The 20,326-nt window shown below is 40.6% G+C and overlaps 1 protein-coding gene across 1 annotated transcript in view; it reads left to right on the plus strand.

The window, feature by feature from the left end:
- The window catches only part of ABI3BP (ABI family member 3 binding protein), a 165,356-nt gene that overhangs the window by 135,443 nt on the left and 9,587 nt on the right, over positions 1-20,326 (plus strand). The window contains exons 54-56 of the mRNA XM_064143939.1: positions 3,467-3,578; positions 17,237-17,316; positions 19,228-19,257. Coding sequence (XP_064000009.1) covers positions 3,467-3,578; positions 17,237-17,316; positions 19,228-19,257 — 222 coding nt within the window. The remainder of the gene's footprint in view (positions 1-3,466; positions 3,579-17,236; positions 17,317-19,227; positions 19,258-20,326) is intronic.

Here is a 20,326-nt window from a genome sequence, read left to right on the forward strand (position 1 = left end):
TTATATGACTAAGAATTATTTTGCTTCATTGAGAGAAACTCTGGTTTTCAGTCTAGCTACCTTCCTACCTAGATCTAACAGCTTACCCATAAACACCATCTTCATTCTTTATAACATCAACGTGTAACACAAAAGCAGAGAATGGTAGGGATTAAAGTGACCTCCAGAGATTACTGAGTCCAACCCTCTCTGAGGCTTACAAATACTCTCATTGAGCTTGTCTCCTTCGCCTTCACTGAAAAAAATTACTCATGGAATGACTCATCTAAAGACACTTTCTGAATTCAAGAGAAAGCATTGAATCCCCAGTGATTATTTTACAGTATCACAGTATCATCAGGGTTGGAAGAGACCTCACAGATCACCAAGTCCAACCCTTTACCACAGAGCTCAAGGCTAGACCATGGCACCAAGTGCCACGTCCAACCTTGCCTTGAACAGCTCCAGGGACGGCGACTCCACCACCTCCCCGGGCAGCCCATTCCAGTGTCCAATGACTCTCTCAGGGAAGAACTTTCTCCTCACCTCCAGCCTAAATTTCCCCTGGTGCAGCCTGAGGCTGTGTCCTCTCGTTCTGATGCTGGCCACCTGAGAGAAGAGAGCAACCTCCTCCTGGCCACAGCCACCCCTCAGGTAGTTGTAGACAGCAATAAGGTCTCCCCTGAGCCTCCTCTTCTCCAGGCTAACCAATCCCAGCTCCCTCAGCCTCTCCTCATAGGGCTGTGCTCAAGGCCTCTCACCAGCCTCATCACCCTTCTCTGGACATGCTCAAGCATCTCAATGTCCCTCCTAAACTGGGGGGCCCAGAACTGAACACAGTACTCAAGGTGTGGTCTAACCAGTGCAGAGTACAGGGGCAGAATGACCTCCCTGCTCCTTTCATACTGGCACTAGTAAAATGTTACTCGTTTAGGGAGACTTAAGTTTTCTGTCATCTCTTTTTGGTTTTGTAGTTTGTACATTTTTTTTTTTAATCAGCTAACTTAAGCAGCAAATCATTTTTTTTACTGTTTCAGATAGAACTGTGAAAATAGAAAATGTAATTATTGATCAATTTTTTGCAGTAGCTACTTTGCTTAACTTTCAACTATGCACAAGGAATTTCATCATGTTCCTGCCAAGTTACTTACTCATTCTCTGTCTGGATGTGCCTCTCTCCCATGCTTCTTGCTAAGCACACCTCTTTAGTGAGCTATAATTAGGACAAATAATGGCTTTTGCCTGTTTGGGTTTTTTTTATCTCCATGGTTCACTCTGTCCTTGGTGGTTATGTAGTGACAACTCTCTGTTTCCAGAAAAGAAATGCATTTAGAGAATACACAGATATGTTTTACACAACTACATACTATCAGTGCTGATGGCTTTAGTCATTGCATTGGTGTGCCACTTCAACAAATGATATAAGGTAAAAGCCCTTTACTTGCTTCCCCCTACCAAGTCTGAGACATCCCTTCCTGCTGGTCCATGAGCAGTGATACATCTTTTGTTGCTCATGGATGACTTTTGAGGGAGAGGACTTCTAAACCTGTGAATTTTGAAATCTTCAGTATAAGCAGTAATTCCTTCATGCTGTTTCTGATGTTCTTTCAAATCTGGGTTAAAGGTTTTTATTGTTCTGCATATGTTCTAAACAACTGAGTCTATTAGAAGGTAAAGACAAAAAGATTCTTGTAGAGGTCCCTTTGGAAACTATTGCAGTAGATCTGAACATCACATATGCATACATGGAAATGATTGCTCAGATTGAATTGCTGTGATTCAGAAGCTTGGAATTCTAAAATGTAGGAGTTGAGGGCTACTCTGTACTCTCACTTCATCACATTGTCCTACATAATTTACCCTATCAGTTTTGATGGCTGCTTTTTGCATAGAATACAAAAGAAGTCATAGCTCCACAGCTGAGGTCAAAACTGGATCAGTTTGTGTGTGTATGCTCCTTTAGTTGAATATCTCTTTTGTTTACAAGGAGTTAGGGGCTTGAAGTTATTTATTATTGTTTTCCTTTCCAACACTGAATCCCATTGCATCTTTCTGTGTTGACAGCTGGGTCTCCTTGTATCAAAAGCTAAAAACTGAAGGAAAAAATGCTACAGCTTGCTAGCATTTAGTTAAAAAATCAAAAATTAATATTATCACAGAATGCATGGGGTTGGAAGTGACCCTTGAAGATCATCTTGTCCAACCTCCCTGCAGTAAGCAGGGACATCTCCAACTGGAGACTCTTGCTCAGGTCTCCAGGGATGGGGCCTCCACCACCCCTCTGGGCAGCCTGTTTCACTATTTCATCACCTTCACTGTAAAGAACTTCCTTCTTATGTCTAACTTGAAAGCACCCTGCTCTCATTTCAAACCATTGCCCCTTGTCCAATCACTACAAGTGCCTCTGCAACCTTCCTGTAGGTCCCTTCAGATATTGAAATGCTGCTAAAAGGTCTTCCTGGAGCCTTCTCTTCTCCAGACTGAACAGACCAAACTCCTTCAGCCTGTACTCAAAGGAGAGATGTTCCAGACCTCTGGTCACCTTTGTGGCCCTCCTTTGGACCCACTCCAGCAAGTCAATGTCCTTCTTGCATTGTTCATCAGAAACAAACAAGATAGAACTTTTGTAGAGCTTTTGTAGTTGTTGACAGGTGGTCTGTTTCGTTGTGATCTTTGAAAACATTTTCCTTTGCTACCTTATAATTATCAAAGCTGCACTTAATGTTATAGATAAGTTTTAGGAAGGTGAAAAGAAGTCCTTGATGAGATTGTGGATTTCTTTGTGCAGAGAGGAAAACTAACAACATACTCAGAGTGTTTATTAGAATGGGCTGTCAGGGCAGAGGTCATCTACTAGAAGAGACAGTACCTTAGACAGGACTATGACTGAAGAGGTACCTTCTTCCCAAACATCTGTTGTTAATTCCCAGTTCAGAGAATGGCTTGTGCTTGATGATACACCCCGGTGAGATGAAAAGAAAGTAGTGAGACTTTATCAATTACATCAATGCAGAAATAAAGGTATGCAACATTATTTCATTCCAAACCGGCAGATTGCCTAAGTGCACAAACCAAGTTAGTTGGGCAGTTTCCTTTGGAAATGTTAAAAATATTTGTCTTATTTTAAATTGATCAATATTTAAGCATTTAGAAACTGCATGCTCATCTTTGATGTTTTCTCATTCAAACTGCAGAATGCTTATAACTTTCCTTTTGGAATTTTTTCACCTTTGGGCAGAGCTCAGATGTGAAATATCATCTATTCCATTTATAAGGAAGGGTGAGGAACTAGGACAATTCAACAGTTTGGAATGGGACCTCTCTTTCCTAAACCATTTTAGTATACTACATCCAGACTGATTCAGACAAGATGTCTTTACAATCTATTAGACATTAAGAGAGAAATGAGATGAGAAATGAGAGAGCGATTAAGAGACTCGGGTAAAAGCTGCTATATAAGCAATTTTTCTTTATTGTAATTTTCCAGAGTATGAGGTTGTGTCAACTGAAAATGGAGCAAGAGATGGTGAAAAGGAGAAATCGATTATCACTACAAATCAGACCCATTCTACTGTGGAAAACCTAAAGCCTGACACGAGGTAATCAAATAAAATCATTTTATAAGTTAATCCAAGAAATTTAAATTGTCAGTTGCTGCCACTTCAAACAAAAATACATACATATGTAAGACCAAACTGTTTTTACTCCTTTCTGGTAGGAAAAGAAAAAGTATGTTCTGGTTTAGCTTTCTTTTGAGCTAACAGATGAGTCATATCTGAGGAAACTTTAACAAATTTCCAAGAGTATTTATGGTCTGGACAAACTGCAGAAGTTACCTGTTCTATCAGGAAGGTTAACAGTTACATGTCAGAAAATTTACTGCTTTTTATCAGAAAGCCTCTTCAGTTTAGCAGATAATGAAAGAGGGTGAATACAAGAAATACTAGCTTGCTATGTTGTGACCAAGGTTTTGTATTTACAGTTGTTTTTTCTCTTGGGCTTAAGGATGCTTGGCACAAATAACACAGCCTGCTTGCATATTAACATGAAATGCATGTTGGGCCATTCTGTGAAGCTTGACTGTTGCATTGCACCATGGAGAGGAAAGATACATTTGCTGTGTATATGTAGCTTTCTTTCAGTGTCTTGAAGCAGCTGGGAGGTTAAAAATGAAAAAGTGAATTCCAGTTGATTCCATACATCACATGCAGCTAGACCAAATGAGCATTATCATCCCTTAAAACAGAAAATCTTATAAAAAATATTCTTCTTTCTTGTGGTAAAATTCAGAGCAGGGAAGAAAACTGTGTGTTCCTTGTTGATTGCACCAGAAATTTAATGAATTACATGCTTTTTTCCTGTAAGACTATCCACTTGGCTTTGGTAATGTAATTCTTGTGTTTCAGATAAGCCTTTCTTTTTTAGTATTATCCTTAAGTTGGTAACAGAGCACAAAATTCTGCACAGAATCCATCTTGAACCTTTATTTTAAGCCAACGTGTGGTTTAATAGCATATATTCGTTCTTAGCTCAGATACTTGAGACCAGCAGCTACGAGGAGGAGGACTGTAACTATTGCAAAGTGGAGGGGAATGGAAAAGAACTTGGAAAGAAATGCTAGGAGAAATTGTCTTAACCAAAAAAGAACTTCTTTGACATATTCTGAAACTCACAAGACAGGATAGATTTGCTTTGTCTCGTATCAAGAATCTCTCTGTTATTTCTTAAAGGGATGTGACTTGTGAAACAGTGCAGCTATGTTGTTCTGTCTTGCTAAGAGGCAATTAGGATAACTTAGCAATACAATGAGGAAAACCAAAATAAATCATCAGTTTCCTCAATATCTTCCTACCTCAGTTGAGAGAGCTTAGAAGAGACAGCAAAACAACCTATTTCTGGAGTAAGAACCAATAAAGGCTGCAGATGTTGCTAAACTTGTCAGGCCGTGCTGCCTGTATTTTCATTTTGGTTCTGCTTTGAAATAGTACATTATAAAGTCCATCTCAGACTGACTCTGCTTGATTGAATTCCCATTTCAAAATCTGTATTTTCTAATTCTGAGGACACCTCAAGAGCTTTGGCAGAATCACAAGAAACCATTGCTGTTAACACTTGAATCCAAGCTTGCTGGCACACTACATTTAGGGAAAACATGAAAGTGATTAAGACAGCTGACACCATGTAGAGAGTATCAGTGTTGCAAGGAACGGTCTGTATCTCCTGTCAGTCAGGAGATGATTGCTCCTTGATGAAGAACATGAACCTGTGGACAAAACTCACTGAAAACAGAAGGAAGGGAAACAATGAAACAGAACTCAGCAGGCTAATTAACAGAGTTACTGAAATGTCTGCAAATTAATCAGGTAATACGTTAAGCCTAGGAAGCGTACTCTTCCATGAGTAGCCTTGAAAGAACAGTAGATGATGTGGAACTGGAAAAGAAACTTGGAAGAGAAGAAGAAGTCTCTCTTGGCAATGATCGACATCTAAAAAACTACCAGCAAATATATGGAAAAAGAGATGCTCAGCAGCAGAAGGTGGATTAACTGGGGAAGAACCTCTTGGCCTTGAAATGCTTTGGAGAAGCTGACAAGCTCTAATTCAAGAGTCTATTTTTTCCAGCTTTCCTGAAGCCATCAGTGAGGGTGTGTGAATTCCCTATGCTGCTCTGAAGGCTCAGTGCAGCCAGACAAGAAGACAGTTCAGGATGCACCTAAACTAAACAGACCTAATGAAAAACTTTCCCTAATGCATCAAAAAAAAGTTTTTGAGTGTTGTATTTCAGTACCCGTAGGTAAATTTAAACCAGAAGGATTTTATAGCAGCAGGACATTTCAAGCCTGTAATTCTCCAAATGTATGCTCTTGAGGGATGAGTATGTGTTAAAGATAGTCTGCAGTCACATTGCCCAAGGTCTTTCATCCTGTTGAGGTAAATCATGTTAGTGCCCTGCCCAGAAGCGGCAGTTAATCACCTACATCCATTATAATGGAAGCAAGACAAAGAGCTTTAATGCGAAGAAGGCAGAACAAGCAGCAGGCAAAAACTGGGTGCATCCAAGCATGCCAAATCATGCTGCTTGTTTGGTTTTCTCTTTTACATTCTTCTTTCGAATAGGTCATACAGCTACACCTCTGGAAAGCCCTGCAGTAAGCCAGACATCCATCCTCCTCTGAGCTGGCCTTTTGACAAGGCAGCTTTTAAAGATTAGGAGCTAATGGCCAGATTTTGAATATTTAAGAGGTTTGGGCAGTGGTAGGGAGGCAGAAATGAGAGACTCTTGCAGTCTCTCAAGAAAAATTGCACGTGTGATTGCAACTGTCAGTAAGTACAAATGTAGAAGTTAAGTGGAATACAAATATATCTGAACCAGGGGATTATTGTGTAGTGTTCTGTGTGTCTGTTCATCTTTCTGAAAATTGACTAGAGCCAGAGAAAAAATGAACTGGCTGAAAAAGAAAAGCAGCTCTGACTTTCAGTACAGTTATCAAGTATTTGATTTTTATGGACTCATACCATTCATGGAAATGAAAACGGGCTTTTGCAGACATACAACAACTTGTGAGGATTACTTCTAAGCAGATAAACTTGCATGTAACATGGCAGTTTGACATATCTTTTCTTTGTCTTATATGTGCCAGCTTTACATGCTTTTGGTGACTTGATTGCAAGATATTGAGACTTGAGTTGAAAGCAAAAAAGTGATTTGAAAACCTGTCTAACTGTGAGGGCATACAGGCTTTAAAGAAATGTAGGGCATGGCCAGATGCCTTCCAGCACAACTGCTGGATGTCCTGTATAATGTGTTGAGGCACTGAGATACCCATGATTCTGCCCAAAACAAAGCATTTTGTGTCCATGCAATTTTCTTGCTGTAAGGGATGCCTGATAGTTGACAACATGTTCATTTAAAGGAGGTTGTAGTGAGTTGTGGGTGAGACTCTTCTCCCTGGTGTCAGGTGATAGAATGAAGGAAAATGGCTTGAAATTGTGCTCAGGTAGGTTTAGGTTGGAGGTTAGGAAAATCTTCCTTCCTGCAAGAGTAGTCAGGCATTGGAACAGGATGCCCAGGGAGGGGTGGGGGAGTCACTGTCCATAGAAATGTTCAGAAAATGTGTGGGCAAGCCACTATGGGACATGTTTTAATGGCCATGGTGGTTGATGATTGGACTCAATGATCTTAGACATCTTTCTTATTCAAAACAATTGTATGATCCTATGATTGTCACAGGATGAGTACATTGGCCTCTTTTTCACTTGGAGAATTGCCAAATTCTTGCAATATTTCACTATCACATTTAGAAAACTTCTGAAAGTTTGAGTAACCTGGGGAGTTCAAATCTTGATATCCATTATTTGGTTGGTTAGAATTCTTGAAACTGCTGCTGATTCTGGCACTAAGCTCTACTGTCTGGGTCCAATCTAGAATTTTACTTGATTTCAGCAGATATTTTGCTTTTGATGGTAACTTTTCATAGAATTGTGGAATGGTTTGAGTTGGAAGGCACCTCAAAGTTCACATAGTTGCAACAACTCTGCCATGGGCAGAGACCTCCCACTAGACCAGGCTGCTCAAGTCCAAATGCTGCACTTTGGCCACAACAACCCTGTGCAGTGCTACAGCCAGGCAGAGAGGGACCTGGGGTACTGGTCAACAGCCAACTGAACGTGAGCCAGCAGTGTGCCAAGGTGGCCAAGAAGATCAGTGACATCCTGGACTGTATCAGGAATAGTGTGGCCAGTAGGACCAAGAAAATCATTCTGCTCCTGTACTCAGCACTGATTAGGCCACACCTTGAGTACTGTGTCCAGTTCTGGGCTCCACAATTTAAGAAGGATGTTGAGGTGCTTGAACATGTCCAGAGAAGGGCAACAAGGCTGGTGAGGGGGCTCAAGCACAAGGAGCAGCTGAGGGAGCTGGACTTGTTCAGCCTGGAGAAGAGGAGGCTCAGGGGAGACCACTACCTAAAAAGGAGGTTGTAGCCAGGTGGGGGTTGGTGTCTTCTCCCAGGCATCCAGTGACAGAACAAGAGTGCACAGTCTCAAGCTGTGCCAAGGCAGGTTTAGGCTGGACGTTAGGAAGAAGTTCACAGAAAGAGTGACTGGCCATTGGAATAGACTGCCCAGGGAGGTGGTGAAGTCACCATCCCTGGAGCTGTTTAAAAGGAGGCTGGATGAGGCACTTAGTGCCATGGTTTAGTTAATTAGAAGGGTTAGGTGACAGGTTGGACTTGATGATCTTAGAGGTGTTTTCCAATCTGGTAACAAAAAAACAACTTTTTCCTGCCTGGTCCTTAGCACTTCCAGGGATGAGGCATACATTACCCGTTTCAGTGTCTCACCACTCTGATAGTAATGAGCTTTTAACAGAAACCCCTCAAAAAACCCAGCTGGATAATTACACACATCCTTCTTACACTGGTAGTTAGTTGTGTATAGCTGCTGCCTCTAGAGGAATCCTTTCTCTGGTTTTACAAATATCTGCTGCATTAATGTGTCCAATATGGGTGTGATCTAATAATCACTTGTACACAGCTGTTGATTACAATTTTAAACTGCAGTTAGCTTTTGCTACCCTTTACATTACTTGCAAGAATTTTAAAGTAGATCCAGGTCACATTTCACTCAGACCTCTTTTCAGTACCACATGTAAATATACACTAAATTTTCTGCAGCTTTTGTCATCTTTGTTCTTCAATTAGTCCTTCACTTGTTAAAAAAGTGAAACAGCTGAATTCTTTTCCTCTCTCTTTCTTCTAGTTAGTCTGGACCAAGTACTGAGCTACTTTTATTTGACTCTGTTCAATCCATGAATGTCTTGTTGATAGACCATGAGCAACCTAATGCAGCTCTTGAGTTGTCCCTGTGGTGAAAAGCAGCCTGGACAACTTGGCCTTCATAGGTACCTTCCAACTTCAGTTATTGTATAATTGTATCTTAGGGATAGTTTCTGATATTTTAAATCTCAGCTTTGCCCATTTTCTTTGTGCAGGCCAAAGTGGTTGTGTAAGGCCATTCATTTCTTAGCAAAGAAAAGTGTGGGGAAGAGATGTGCTAGTATGAGCTAATTTGCCCCTTTAACTTCTCATCCTCCTCTTGAAAATGCCGCAATTTTTATACTGAGAAAACTGTCACAGCTGGTGTTGAGAAATATACTGTTTACTCCACTTGGAAAATAGTCAAAGCCAAATTACATAGCTGATTCTTTTGGTCGGTTTTGCAGTTTAAATTGCAAGTAGTCACTTGCTTAGAATATTCCAATCTAACTCATTATGCAGTTCCTTGCTTTTGAGTTTCTTTACAAGGCTGCTCACATTACAACTCAGTTTCACTGGCATACTCAAGACTCTATGCTCTTTATCTCTTCTTAGCATACGTTAAAAACTGCTCTTAAAAACAAAGTACTGCAGTAATTCTCTTATGATAATTGTCAAGCAAGATCATAGAATTGTTTTGGTTGAAAAGGAATCTGAGATCCTTGAGTCCAACTGTCAACTAACACCACCTTGGCCATTAAACCATGTCCCAGAGTGCCACATCTATGCTTTTCTTGAATACTTCTGGGGACAGTGAATCTATCATCTCCCTGGGCAGCCTGTTACAATGCCTGAACACTCTTGCAGGAAAGAATTTTTCCCTAATCTCCAATCTAAACCTCCCCTGGCACAATTTCAGGCCATTTCCTCTTGTTCTATCATCTGATGTTAGAGAGAAGAGACTGACCCTCACCTCACTACAGCCTCCTTTCAGGGAGCTGTAGAAAGCAGTGAAGTCTCCCCTCAGCCCTCTTTTCTTCAGACTAAAGAATCCCAGATTCCTCATCTGCTCCTTGTAAGACTTGCTCTCTAGACCCTTCACGATTCCCCTGTTTGAGTCAAAGACAAGGTCATTACCCACAATTTCCAGTATTTCCCTCCTTGAGGAGTTCTTTGTAATAACCCTTCGGAGGCATGAAATAGAAATGGAGTTGCCATGGGTTTTGTTTCCTTCACTTTGTACCCTATGTAGTCATGATGGTGTTCATCCACATGGTCTTCCTTGTTAAAAATTGTTTCACTGATCTGCAGTTTATTTTCATGGACCTTTCCTAGCCTAGAATATTAAATGCAGATGTTGGTGCTTGCCTTTTTTTTCTTCTTCTTCTCTTTTAAAATTCCAATTCTATTTTTCCACTTCCAAAGGAATTCTAGCAGGTTTGGGTTTTTTTTAAACTAGTTTTGGATTTTTCCTTAACATTGATTTATTTTTTTCAAGTTCTCAGCCACCTGATACAGTATCATCTTGACTATTCCTGCTATTTCTTCTATTTTCTCTTCCAAAATATGTAATTCTTATTTCTGTATCCCTGCCCTATCTTGAAATAGCTTTGTTGATTAGGTGTACATTCCCTTTCTTCATTCTGGTGGTTTCTTTAAGGGCAATTAAGTTCACAGAACTAAGGTCCAGGAAACTTTGCAGCACCAATTTCTCCTACAAGCCTTCAAAAAAGAATCTGAGTATTGTTGAAAACAGTTCTCATGCATACTTGTGCTGGCAGTAATCGGAAGGTAGTAAAGAAAAATAATGACTGCACTCAGAGATGTGCCAAATAGCTCTGAGGGACTTCAGGTACCCATCAGAAGATGCATCCCAGCAGTCTGCTGTTGTAGATTTTTTTTCAATAGAAAAATAATATTAATAAGAAACAGAAATGCTGTGATGCTTGCAATCCACAGCTTTGTAAAACTTCCCTCTAGGTACTGATCCTTTGCTTGGTTAAGTAGTTTGGTAATCTCAAATATAACTTTTTTTTTTTTCTTTTTAAATACGATTTGAGTGGTCTCTTTTGGACTTCTGGGTTAGATTATATCCCAAGCCAAAGTATATTTCCAGCCATGATGTATCTTAAGGAATGGAAATAACACAAAATGCCTCCCCAAAAAAATAATCTAAAGCTCCTCAGGAAACAAAACCAAAAACCTCAACCAACCAGAACAGTAAACATGAAATGTTGAGTCTATGCATTTACCAAACTGGTTTTGTAATCTGTGTAGATGTTTTCCTTCAGAAGTTCTTTTTCATGTGTTACAAAAAGTAGGCAAGTAAAAAAGAGACTGTTAGTACAATGCCCTCAAAGACCATGCATAGCAAGTGCTCAACGCTCTACTGAAAAAGTTCTTTGAATGTTTTAGACATAATAATTCATACAGCCATTGGAATAGGTTGCCTAGGGAGCTGGTGGAGTTACCATTCCTAGAGGTGTGCAAGAAATGTGTGGACATGGCACTTCAAGACATGGTTTGATGACCATGGCGGTCTTAGGTTGGTGGTTGGACTCAATGATCTTAGAGGCATTTTGCAACCAAAATAATTCTGTTTCTTTGATTCTATGATTCCATAGCTACCTGCTTCTGCTGTAGGTGATACATAATACCATTATTTAGTATATGTATGCCTTTTTGTCCTTCTATTTGTCCTCCCTTCTCTTAAGCCTGGTTCTATGATCATGTTGCTACCCAAGCACACATTGCAGAAACAGAAAAGCTTGACACACAGTTCTGCATGATTGGCATCTAACCACCAGCATCTCCCCTGAAATTGACCTGAAGTCCCAGCACTGTACTCAGTTGCTCAAGTCCTCCCAGAAAGGGACACTTCAGAGTGGAAGGAAAAACTCCCTTCCTGCAAGAGCGGTCACGCATTGGAACAGGCTGCCCAGCAAGGTGGTGGAGTCACCACCTTGCTCATAGCAGGAGAGCTGGAACTAGATGATCTTTAAAGCCCCTTCCAACCCAAACCATTCTGTGATTCTGTGATTATAGGGATAATCACGTTTCACCTATTTTCAGTTCTGCAATCTCGAGTCTTCCTCTTTTGCATCATTTAAAAAAATGCAGGAGCAGCTGTGTCTGCCAAAGTTCCATGTGGAATAGTGATTTCCTAGGGTGGAAAAATATGCTCTGCACTGTAATTACTGTGAGTAAAATCCATTTAATCTGCACAAGGGCTTTTATTGTCTTATGCAGTTTGGGAGGATTGGGGAAACCTGGTCTCCTAAGTTTGTGGGATAGCAATTTTAGAGGTTAGAAGTGTGACAGGTCAGATTGCTGCATATATTGGCTAGGAGAGTTTTTGGCACCTTAGGCACACAGTTATAAAGATGGAATACATATTCCAACTTCTCATGCATAAGTCTAGCTAAGAGGCAAGCATGGGATAATTATTATAGAGCTTTTCTACTTCCTTTTATTAAGTTTGCCCTACATACTTCCTTGAACCTCTAAGCATTCATTTCCCCTCCACTGTGGTTTGTGCTTTAGATTGCAGTGCATAAGTGTGTAAGATTGCAGTAGGAAGCCTTTTTTCCACCATTTTGCCTCTATTTTTTCAGATCTTTCACCTGATACACAAAAAGGGAGACTTCAAATTATTTTCTATGAAGAGACCCACATCATGGCTTAAAAATTAGTCTGTATAACCTATCAAATCCTGAGCACAACCTAACATTTCCTTCCCCTCCTTTTCAGTTTTGAGCCAAGCAGTTCCTTCATCTCTGAAAGCCTTGGTTTTAGCTTGGTTCAGGGGTTTTAAATTGTTTTGTTTTAAGGGTTGCAACCATTGCCATTGTTTCAGGACTGAATTTGGCAGAGGAAAGTGGCCTGTGATGCTTGGGTATCTGTAAAGACACCTACCACAAAAAATGTAGAACTGTAAATATTTTAGTTTAAATAAAAAATTGCTCATCACTGTCACTAACAGAAGGCTCCTTGAATTGACCAAGCTGAACTTTGGACCTTTCTTTATTATTTTCTTTGTCTCTGGTTTTATTTCTGTGTTTATATGAGCTGAAATCTCCATGTGTAGATTTTAGTTCTTTATTTCAGTCTTGCCATATTTTTTTCCAGCTGTGGTTTGATTTTTTTGTTTTGTTTTGTTTTCAGAGATTCTAGTGGTCCCTGGACCACAATTTGACAAACACTGCTTGGAAAATATGTAGTCTTCAGTTCTTGTTTGTTCTTTTTATAGAGGTAGAGAACTGATGGGTCCAAGATCATTGACTTCAGTTTTTTGGGAACAGGACTGTTTCCTGTGAAGAATGTTGCCTAATGCAACTCAAAGTAGGGCATATCAACTCTTGAGGACAGTATGTTTGTGCAAAAACATGCAGCAAAAGACTTGATTTTTTTTCCAAATCCTCCACTATCTTGTCCAATTTGTGAGTTTTCTGCCTGGAAATACAGCTTGCAAAATCTGCAACACCCTTACATATTCAGGTGAGATCCAGATATGCTGCCTGTATCTATTTGTCTTTAGTTTCCACTTGACTCCAGAAGAAAAAATTTCACCATGAGAAGAGTTAGACATTGGAATAATATTCCAGGTGAACCAGTGGATTCTCTGATATTGGGCAGTTTTAAGACTCAGCTTCACAAGGTGCTAGGCCATCTCATTTCAACTCTATTACAACCCAGAAAGGTTGGACCTCATGATCTTTGGAATCCCTTCCAGCTTGGCATTCTGTGATTACCGTCTGAGTCCCTGCAGCTGCCAAGTCCAGTTCCATAAGAGCACTTCATCTACCAAGTCTAGTCCCATAAGAACATTTCATCTGCTCAGTTTTTCTCTTTTTGTTGTAGCAAGTCCTGTAGAATTAAAAAACCTATAGGTCAGGGATCCTAGGCAGTGCTCTTCATACCATCATCATCTGTAAGATCATATTATAAATTCCCATTAAAGCACTACAATATGTTCTCTTGAGCTATTAATAATTAAAATTAATAGCTCTAGAGGAGGTGTTCCTGCTCTGAAGGTAGTAGGAAATTTTCTTTAGATCCTTTTATCTCTAGGCATGCATTAACTTGTACATTGTCCAAAATGTATCCTATAGATATGACTTGAAAATACTCAAGGTATTAGTAAATCTTTTTTTTATGCTTCAGTGATTTGTCAGAAGGAATCTCCAGCTGTTCTGCTACAGTTTTCTGGATATCTTATCTTACCAGATAAGAACCCTTCTTGACCAAAAAAGTTACTGTACAGAATCACAGAATTGTTTTGGTTGGAGAAGACCTCTAAGATCCTTGAGTCCAACCATAGACCTATCACAGTATCACCAAGGTTGGAAGAGACCTCATAGATCATCAAGTCCAACCTGCAATCTAAAACCACTATGGCCACTAAACCACATCCCAAAGTGCCATATCCACACATTTCTTGGACACCTCCATGGATGGTGACTCCACCACCTTCCTGGGCAGCCTGTTTCAATGCCTGACCACTCTTGCAGGAAAGAAAATTTTTTCCTGATATCCAACCTAAACCTCCTCCAGCACAATTTTCAGGCCATTTCCTCTCATTCTATGACCTGATACTAGTGAGAAGAAACCAACCCCCACTTCATTCCAACATCCTTTCAAGGAGTTGTAGAGAGCAATGAGCTCTCCCCTCAGCCTCCTCTTCTCCAGAATAAACAATCCCAGTTTCCTCAGTCACTCCTCATAAGACTTCTTTTCTATATCCTTCGCCAGCTTTGTTCCCTTTCTCTGGACATGCTCCAGCATGGTCAGTGTGAATACTAACTCCTCAGATACAAACTCTATTTTGTTTAAACAATTCAAAGTCAAACATGAAGAATTTTTTTGTATCTAAAACTTAGTATTTCACTTATGATTTATTATATTTCTCCTTCCTACAGTAGGGTAACATGAGTTGCTCAAAAGGGTCTTGCAGCATGTTTGAATAAATATTACTTTGAACAGGCTCAAAACAAGTCCATGTTTCACTTAGAAACATCCACAAATTGCCCACGATGCATACCAAGCTTTTGGAAATAATTCCCTTTAAAAAGAAAAGGAAACCCTAGAAATAAAGGCAATTGCTTATGTAAGCAAATTTGAAGTTAACTATCATCTTAGAAATATTGTGGATGGAAAACAGTTGCTTGGTACTTCATGATTAGTCCACTGAGGTTAATTAGCAAGCTGTTCAGGTTTTGCAGAAGCCAAGAAGCAATGAAAGGTAATCCAAAGTTTGGACTGAGTTATTCTGTGTCTTGTAGCGACTTGCAAATGGGGTTTACAAATGTCCAAGCATGCAGAGAGTGGTATGAGGTGCTGTTTGGAAACAATCTCCACAATACATTACAATGCTATGCTATAGTCATGAGCTACCAAACTATCATAGGTAAGTGAACCTTCATGAGCCAAGAGCTGGACGTGTAATTGTCCACTGCTGAGATTTTCATTTTGCTCTGTGTTTAGTCTTTAAGTTAGGTATTATTTTCCAGGCCTGCAGTCTCCTTTTGACTCACGTGACACTCTCTTGCTGACAGAAAAATGCTCTGTGTTGAGAGACTCACCATGGATGCACTCAAAGCATGCAAAAAGTCTCGCTGTAGATGGCATGCATGGGACAAATTGCTGCTTCTAGCTCATAGGGAAGGCAGGAAGAGAGTGCTGTTCACTGGATGACTTACTGGGATGCTTTGACATAGAATCATGCAGGTCCTACAGGAAGGCACTGAGCACTAAGAAATTCCCAGATGCTGCCAGCCTGGAGCTGGGAGACCTGAAAAGCTTGCTAGGAATAGTGTGTGCTGGAAGGAAGGGAATGCAGAGTTTGGTCCTAGTCTTGACCTTGATGGAAGACCTTAACTGTGTCCAGTGTCCACTCTTATAACTCTCTCATGACTCATAGAATCATAAAATGTGTTGGGTTGCAAGGGAACCTCAAAGGTCATATTGTCCAATCTCCCTGCAATGAGCAGGGACACCTTTACTAAATCAGGCTGTTCAGGGTTCCATCAAGTTTGACGCTGAATGTCTCCAGAAATGGGGTCTCCACCACATCTCCAGGCAACCTGTTTTCTAGTATTTCATTACTCTCATTGTGAAAACTTTACTCCTGAAGTCAAATCTAAGTCTACTCTGCTCTAGTTTAAAACCATTGCCCCTCTTCCTATCGCTACAAGCCCTTATAAGCAGTCCCTCCACAGCTTTCCTGTAGATTGCCTTCAAATATCATGTCTGCTGTCTTCTGTGTTACACTTTAAGGTTCACAACTGTCTTTCAGTAGGTGTTTACCTAGAGCTTGAAAGTGTAAGTTTCAGCTGAGCTGCAGAGTTAGAAAACACCTTATCCTGGCTATCTATCACTGGTAGCCAAGTATTGAGAGGTAGAAGAAGCCTAAGCAGAGGAGACTGGCTTGGATTTTTGTCTTCAGTCTTGTTGTTTTCATAACATTGTGTTCGGTTCCCAATGCAGCTGTGATGAAAAAGAGATCATCAGTACACACTGGTGCTGTGCAATGTTCCTGTGAAGACAAGGAGGAGATGCTGCACAATATCTTCATTATTTCATATATTTACTATTAACACATATTCAAGCAGTTGAGTCTGTGCCTTGCTCAGCCTGGATGCTGCAAGACTGTTGAGATTGGAAGAGACCTTTGAGATCAAGTCCAGCTGCTCACCTGCAGCTCACAATCCCACTAAACCACTACCATTAAATCACTTCCCTCAGCACCACACCGTTAAACTTTTAAATATGGCAACTCCACCACCTCCCTGGGCAGTGTCTGTCAGTGCCTAAAAACCCTTTCTATGAAGATTTTCCTAATACCCAAACTGAACTTTCCCAGTCACAACTTGAAGCCATTTCCCCCTCTTCTACATCTTGTTGCATGTGAGAACAGGTCGACCCCAACCTGGCTCCAGCCTTCTTTGAGGTAGTTGCAGAAGGCAAGGAGGTCTCCACTGAGCCTTCCCTTCTGAAGAGTAAACAATCCCAATTGCCTCAGTTGTTCCTCATAAGACTTGTGTTAAAGGCTGTTCACGTGCCCTGTGTTTCACTGGCCCTGCCTGTCACTGTTGGTGAGCCTCAGAGGCATTCAACTGGAGGTTTGCATTCTTATGAGTGACAAACGTGTGCATAAATAGCAATGTGCTTTACTCAACCTCTGCTTATCAAATTGGTTCTGCCCTCATCTGAACTACTTCCTTTGCCAGAACTGGAATTGCCTGTGTGAGAGGAGACAGTCTGAAATCAGTGGTGTATGAAATCTAACATTAATAGCATGTGTGAAGCAAATGTTGTGTTTTGAGGAGCCTTATCTTGTCAGGACAAAGAATACTGCAGCGTTTTCAGGGCAAGGAATGAAGCCTTTTCTTCTTCCTCAGGAGGCGAGTAGCAGCAAGATTTGTGTTAGTAGTTTGTTTGCTTCAGATTCCAAAAGAATGCTTCGTTTGCAACATTTTTATTGCTTCTCTTTTATTCCATAGTTATGAATTCCATGTAAAACCTAAAAACCCTCTTGGTGAAGGCCCCAGTAGCAGCGTTGTGGCATTCAGCACTGAATCAGGTAAGAACTTCCAAAAGTCTGAACATCATTTACAGTGGCTCTAGTATGCATGTCTGGGGGAGATGTGGGAGGTGGTCCTGCTTTGCTCTGTGTGTTTGATCTTGCTCTTTGCTGTCTCCAGATTGGCTTTTTACTAATGAGCATGTTATGGTAGTGTCTGGAAGGTCAGCCTGAAGTCAGGACTGTATTGTGTGAGGATGTAAGATGGCCAGACTGCGGGAGGTAAAAACATGAGCACAGTGTCTGTCTGGTGTTTACTATGAAGAAACTAATTTTATCCTTAGAGAAGGCCCCAGTCACTTAAGATTAATATTTCTGACCTTTTTGTGTCTATCACTCTCATTAATGACTTCTGGGTGGGGAACACAAGGTTGTTCTTTGAGCTGCTGTGTTTGTAGGCACTTTTGCTACTTCTTCAATAAGGCTGCTGTGTAACAGTGACGTCTTTTGGCTGAAATCAAGACTAAGAAATAGCAGCTGGGAGAATTCAGTGTCCCAGTAGGTGCTCTTCCATCCTGTTTACTCTCCAGTGAAAATGTTAAAGAGGTGTACGCAAGCCTGTGTTGACTGTGGCTAGGTTCACACATTAAGTCCTGACTCAAGGGTGCAAATCAAAGAGTGGCCTTGCTTTCCATATTCTAGTTCCCCATGAGGCCAGCTACAGATGACTTGACTTCATACAGGCAAGAAACCATCCTTTGTGTAGAAGTGTTTATTGCCTAATAGTGAGTAAGGACCTGTGTAAAACACAAAATAGATTTAGTCTTTTTAAAAGGACTTTCTCAATTTGCTTCTTGAGCCAGGTGTAATAATATACTAGTGCTCACCTAGGGCTAACACTGATGGATGAGAGCTTTGGCTGAGCAAGAGACTAGTCAAGGAGGAGTTCAGACTATGCCACACATATTTAAAAGCTCTCAATACACTCTTTGTAATCCTCCATTGTTAAAGCTGAAACAAATGTTTATGCCAAGTGCAGTTTCCAGGAATGACAAAGATCTCTCTATTTAGCTTGGAGAACTTAAGTGGTCAGTTTTATTTTTTCTCAGATGCACATATCCATTTCTCTCTTTTGGGTTTTCATAGCCAAGTTTTATGTGGCTAGTATTACAGAGGGGAGTCTTTTTTATTAGTTAAGTTTTGAAATGGAAAATGTTTAAAATATATAGAGATGTCTGAATATTCAGATTCATAGAATCACAGAATGGTTTGGGTTGGAAGGGACCTCGAAGATCATCTAGTTCCAAATCCCCTGCTATGGGCAGGGACACCCTCTACTAGACCAGGTTGCTTAAGGCCCCGTTCAACCTGGCCTTGAACACCTCCAAGGAGGGGGCATTCACAACGTCCCTGGACAACCTCTTCCAGTGTCTTATCTCCCTCTTTCTAATATCCAGTCTAAATCTGCCCTTCTCTTCCAGCTAAAGCCATTCCCACTCATCACAGTAGAGTCAAGTTTTGCTGGTTATAGGCTTAAACTCTTGTTTTCACTAGAGCTGTGCTTGACCAGCATTGTCCCAGAAGTAAAATTTTCATAGAATCACAGAATTTTTTTGGTTGACAAGGACCTCTAAGATCACTGAGTTCAACCTTCCACTTAAGACCACCATGGCCATTAAACCACATCCTGAAGTGCAACGTCCACGCACTTCCACATCTCCAGAGATGGTGACTCCAACACCATCCTGAGCAGCCTATTCCAGTGCCTGAATAGCAAATTGATGTTGTTGTTGCACTCAAGAAATAGATTAAATTTCATTTAAAACAAAAGTTACTTTGTTTCCAAAACTCTGTTTCACAAATGATATCTTATGCCTGCTGTAGAAAATCACTTACCAAGGTTTTTCCATTGAAATATTGGGAATGTTCATTTTCACAGTGTCTGATGGAATGTTTGTTCTCTTTCCCCAGCGGACCCAAGAGTGAGTGAGCCAATTTCAAGTAAGTCTTTTGTGTATATAGAATTGCGTCATAGAATCATAGCAGGATTTCAGTGGAAGGGACATTAAAGACCATCTAGTTCCAATCCTTCTGCCATGAGCATAGACCTTCCACTAGATCAGGTTGCTCAAGGTCTTGTCCAACATTACCCTGAACACCTCCAGGGAAGGGGCATCCACAACCTCTGTGGGCAACCTGTTCCAGTGTCTCCCATCCTCTCTGTAAATAATTTCTGTCTAATACCTCATTCAAATCTACCCTCCTCAAGCTCATGATTGTTTTCAGAAATGAGACAGCGTAATTTTACAAGGAGGGTGGCCATGCTGCACCCACTAAATGAATTATGGACTCAAAACAACATTCACACATGATTTCACTCCTTCCACCCATACCCCTGGTAAGGAATTCATGCCAGGCTGCTTGTTTACATGAATGGAATGCAGTTGTGTGATGTGGTGCTCCCACGGCAGCTGGGATGGCTTCAAACCAATATACACAAATGAGCCAAGGACAGCCTCATATTTTCTTAGCCTTGTCATTAAAGCAAAAGAAAGCTATGTGAAATGAATAAGCGACTCACTTTTAAGGGAGTTAACGGATCACGTCTCAGGATATTTTTTTATCTGCCATTGTATTTTAGAGTAAAAATTCCTGTGTCAGAAGGTTTGATCCAGCTCTGCTTTAGGCCACTTCCAAGACTCTTGCTGTCTTTGGTAGGAGGTGAATTGAGATTTTGAAGAATAGCTGAGATCATCCAAGCAAATTGGGCTGCTTCTTGATTTGTACTGGACATCACTTTGACAAACACTGGACAGCACTTCTTTCCACATAATTCATGACACTTCATAATTACGTGTAGTTTTATTAAATTGCATGCACTCTGCTGCAAGTAGTTGATTGTCCTGGCTTGAACCCTCTGAAAAACAGTGACTGTATCACACATTTTATGCCAACACACATTGCCATAGAACCATAGAATAGTTTGAGTTGGAAGGAACCTTAAAGACCATTTAATTCAAACACCTTCACCTTGTCAGGGACGCTTTCCACTAGATCAGGTTGTTCAAGA

Source organism: Pogoniulus pusillus, chromosome 5 (genome assembly GCF_015220805.1).
Source record: "Pogoniulus pusillus isolate bPogPus1 chromosome 5, bPogPus1.pri, whole genome shotgun sequence".
NCBI lineage: Eukaryota > Metazoa > Chordata > Aves > Piciformes > Lybiidae > Pogoniulus > Pogoniulus pusillus.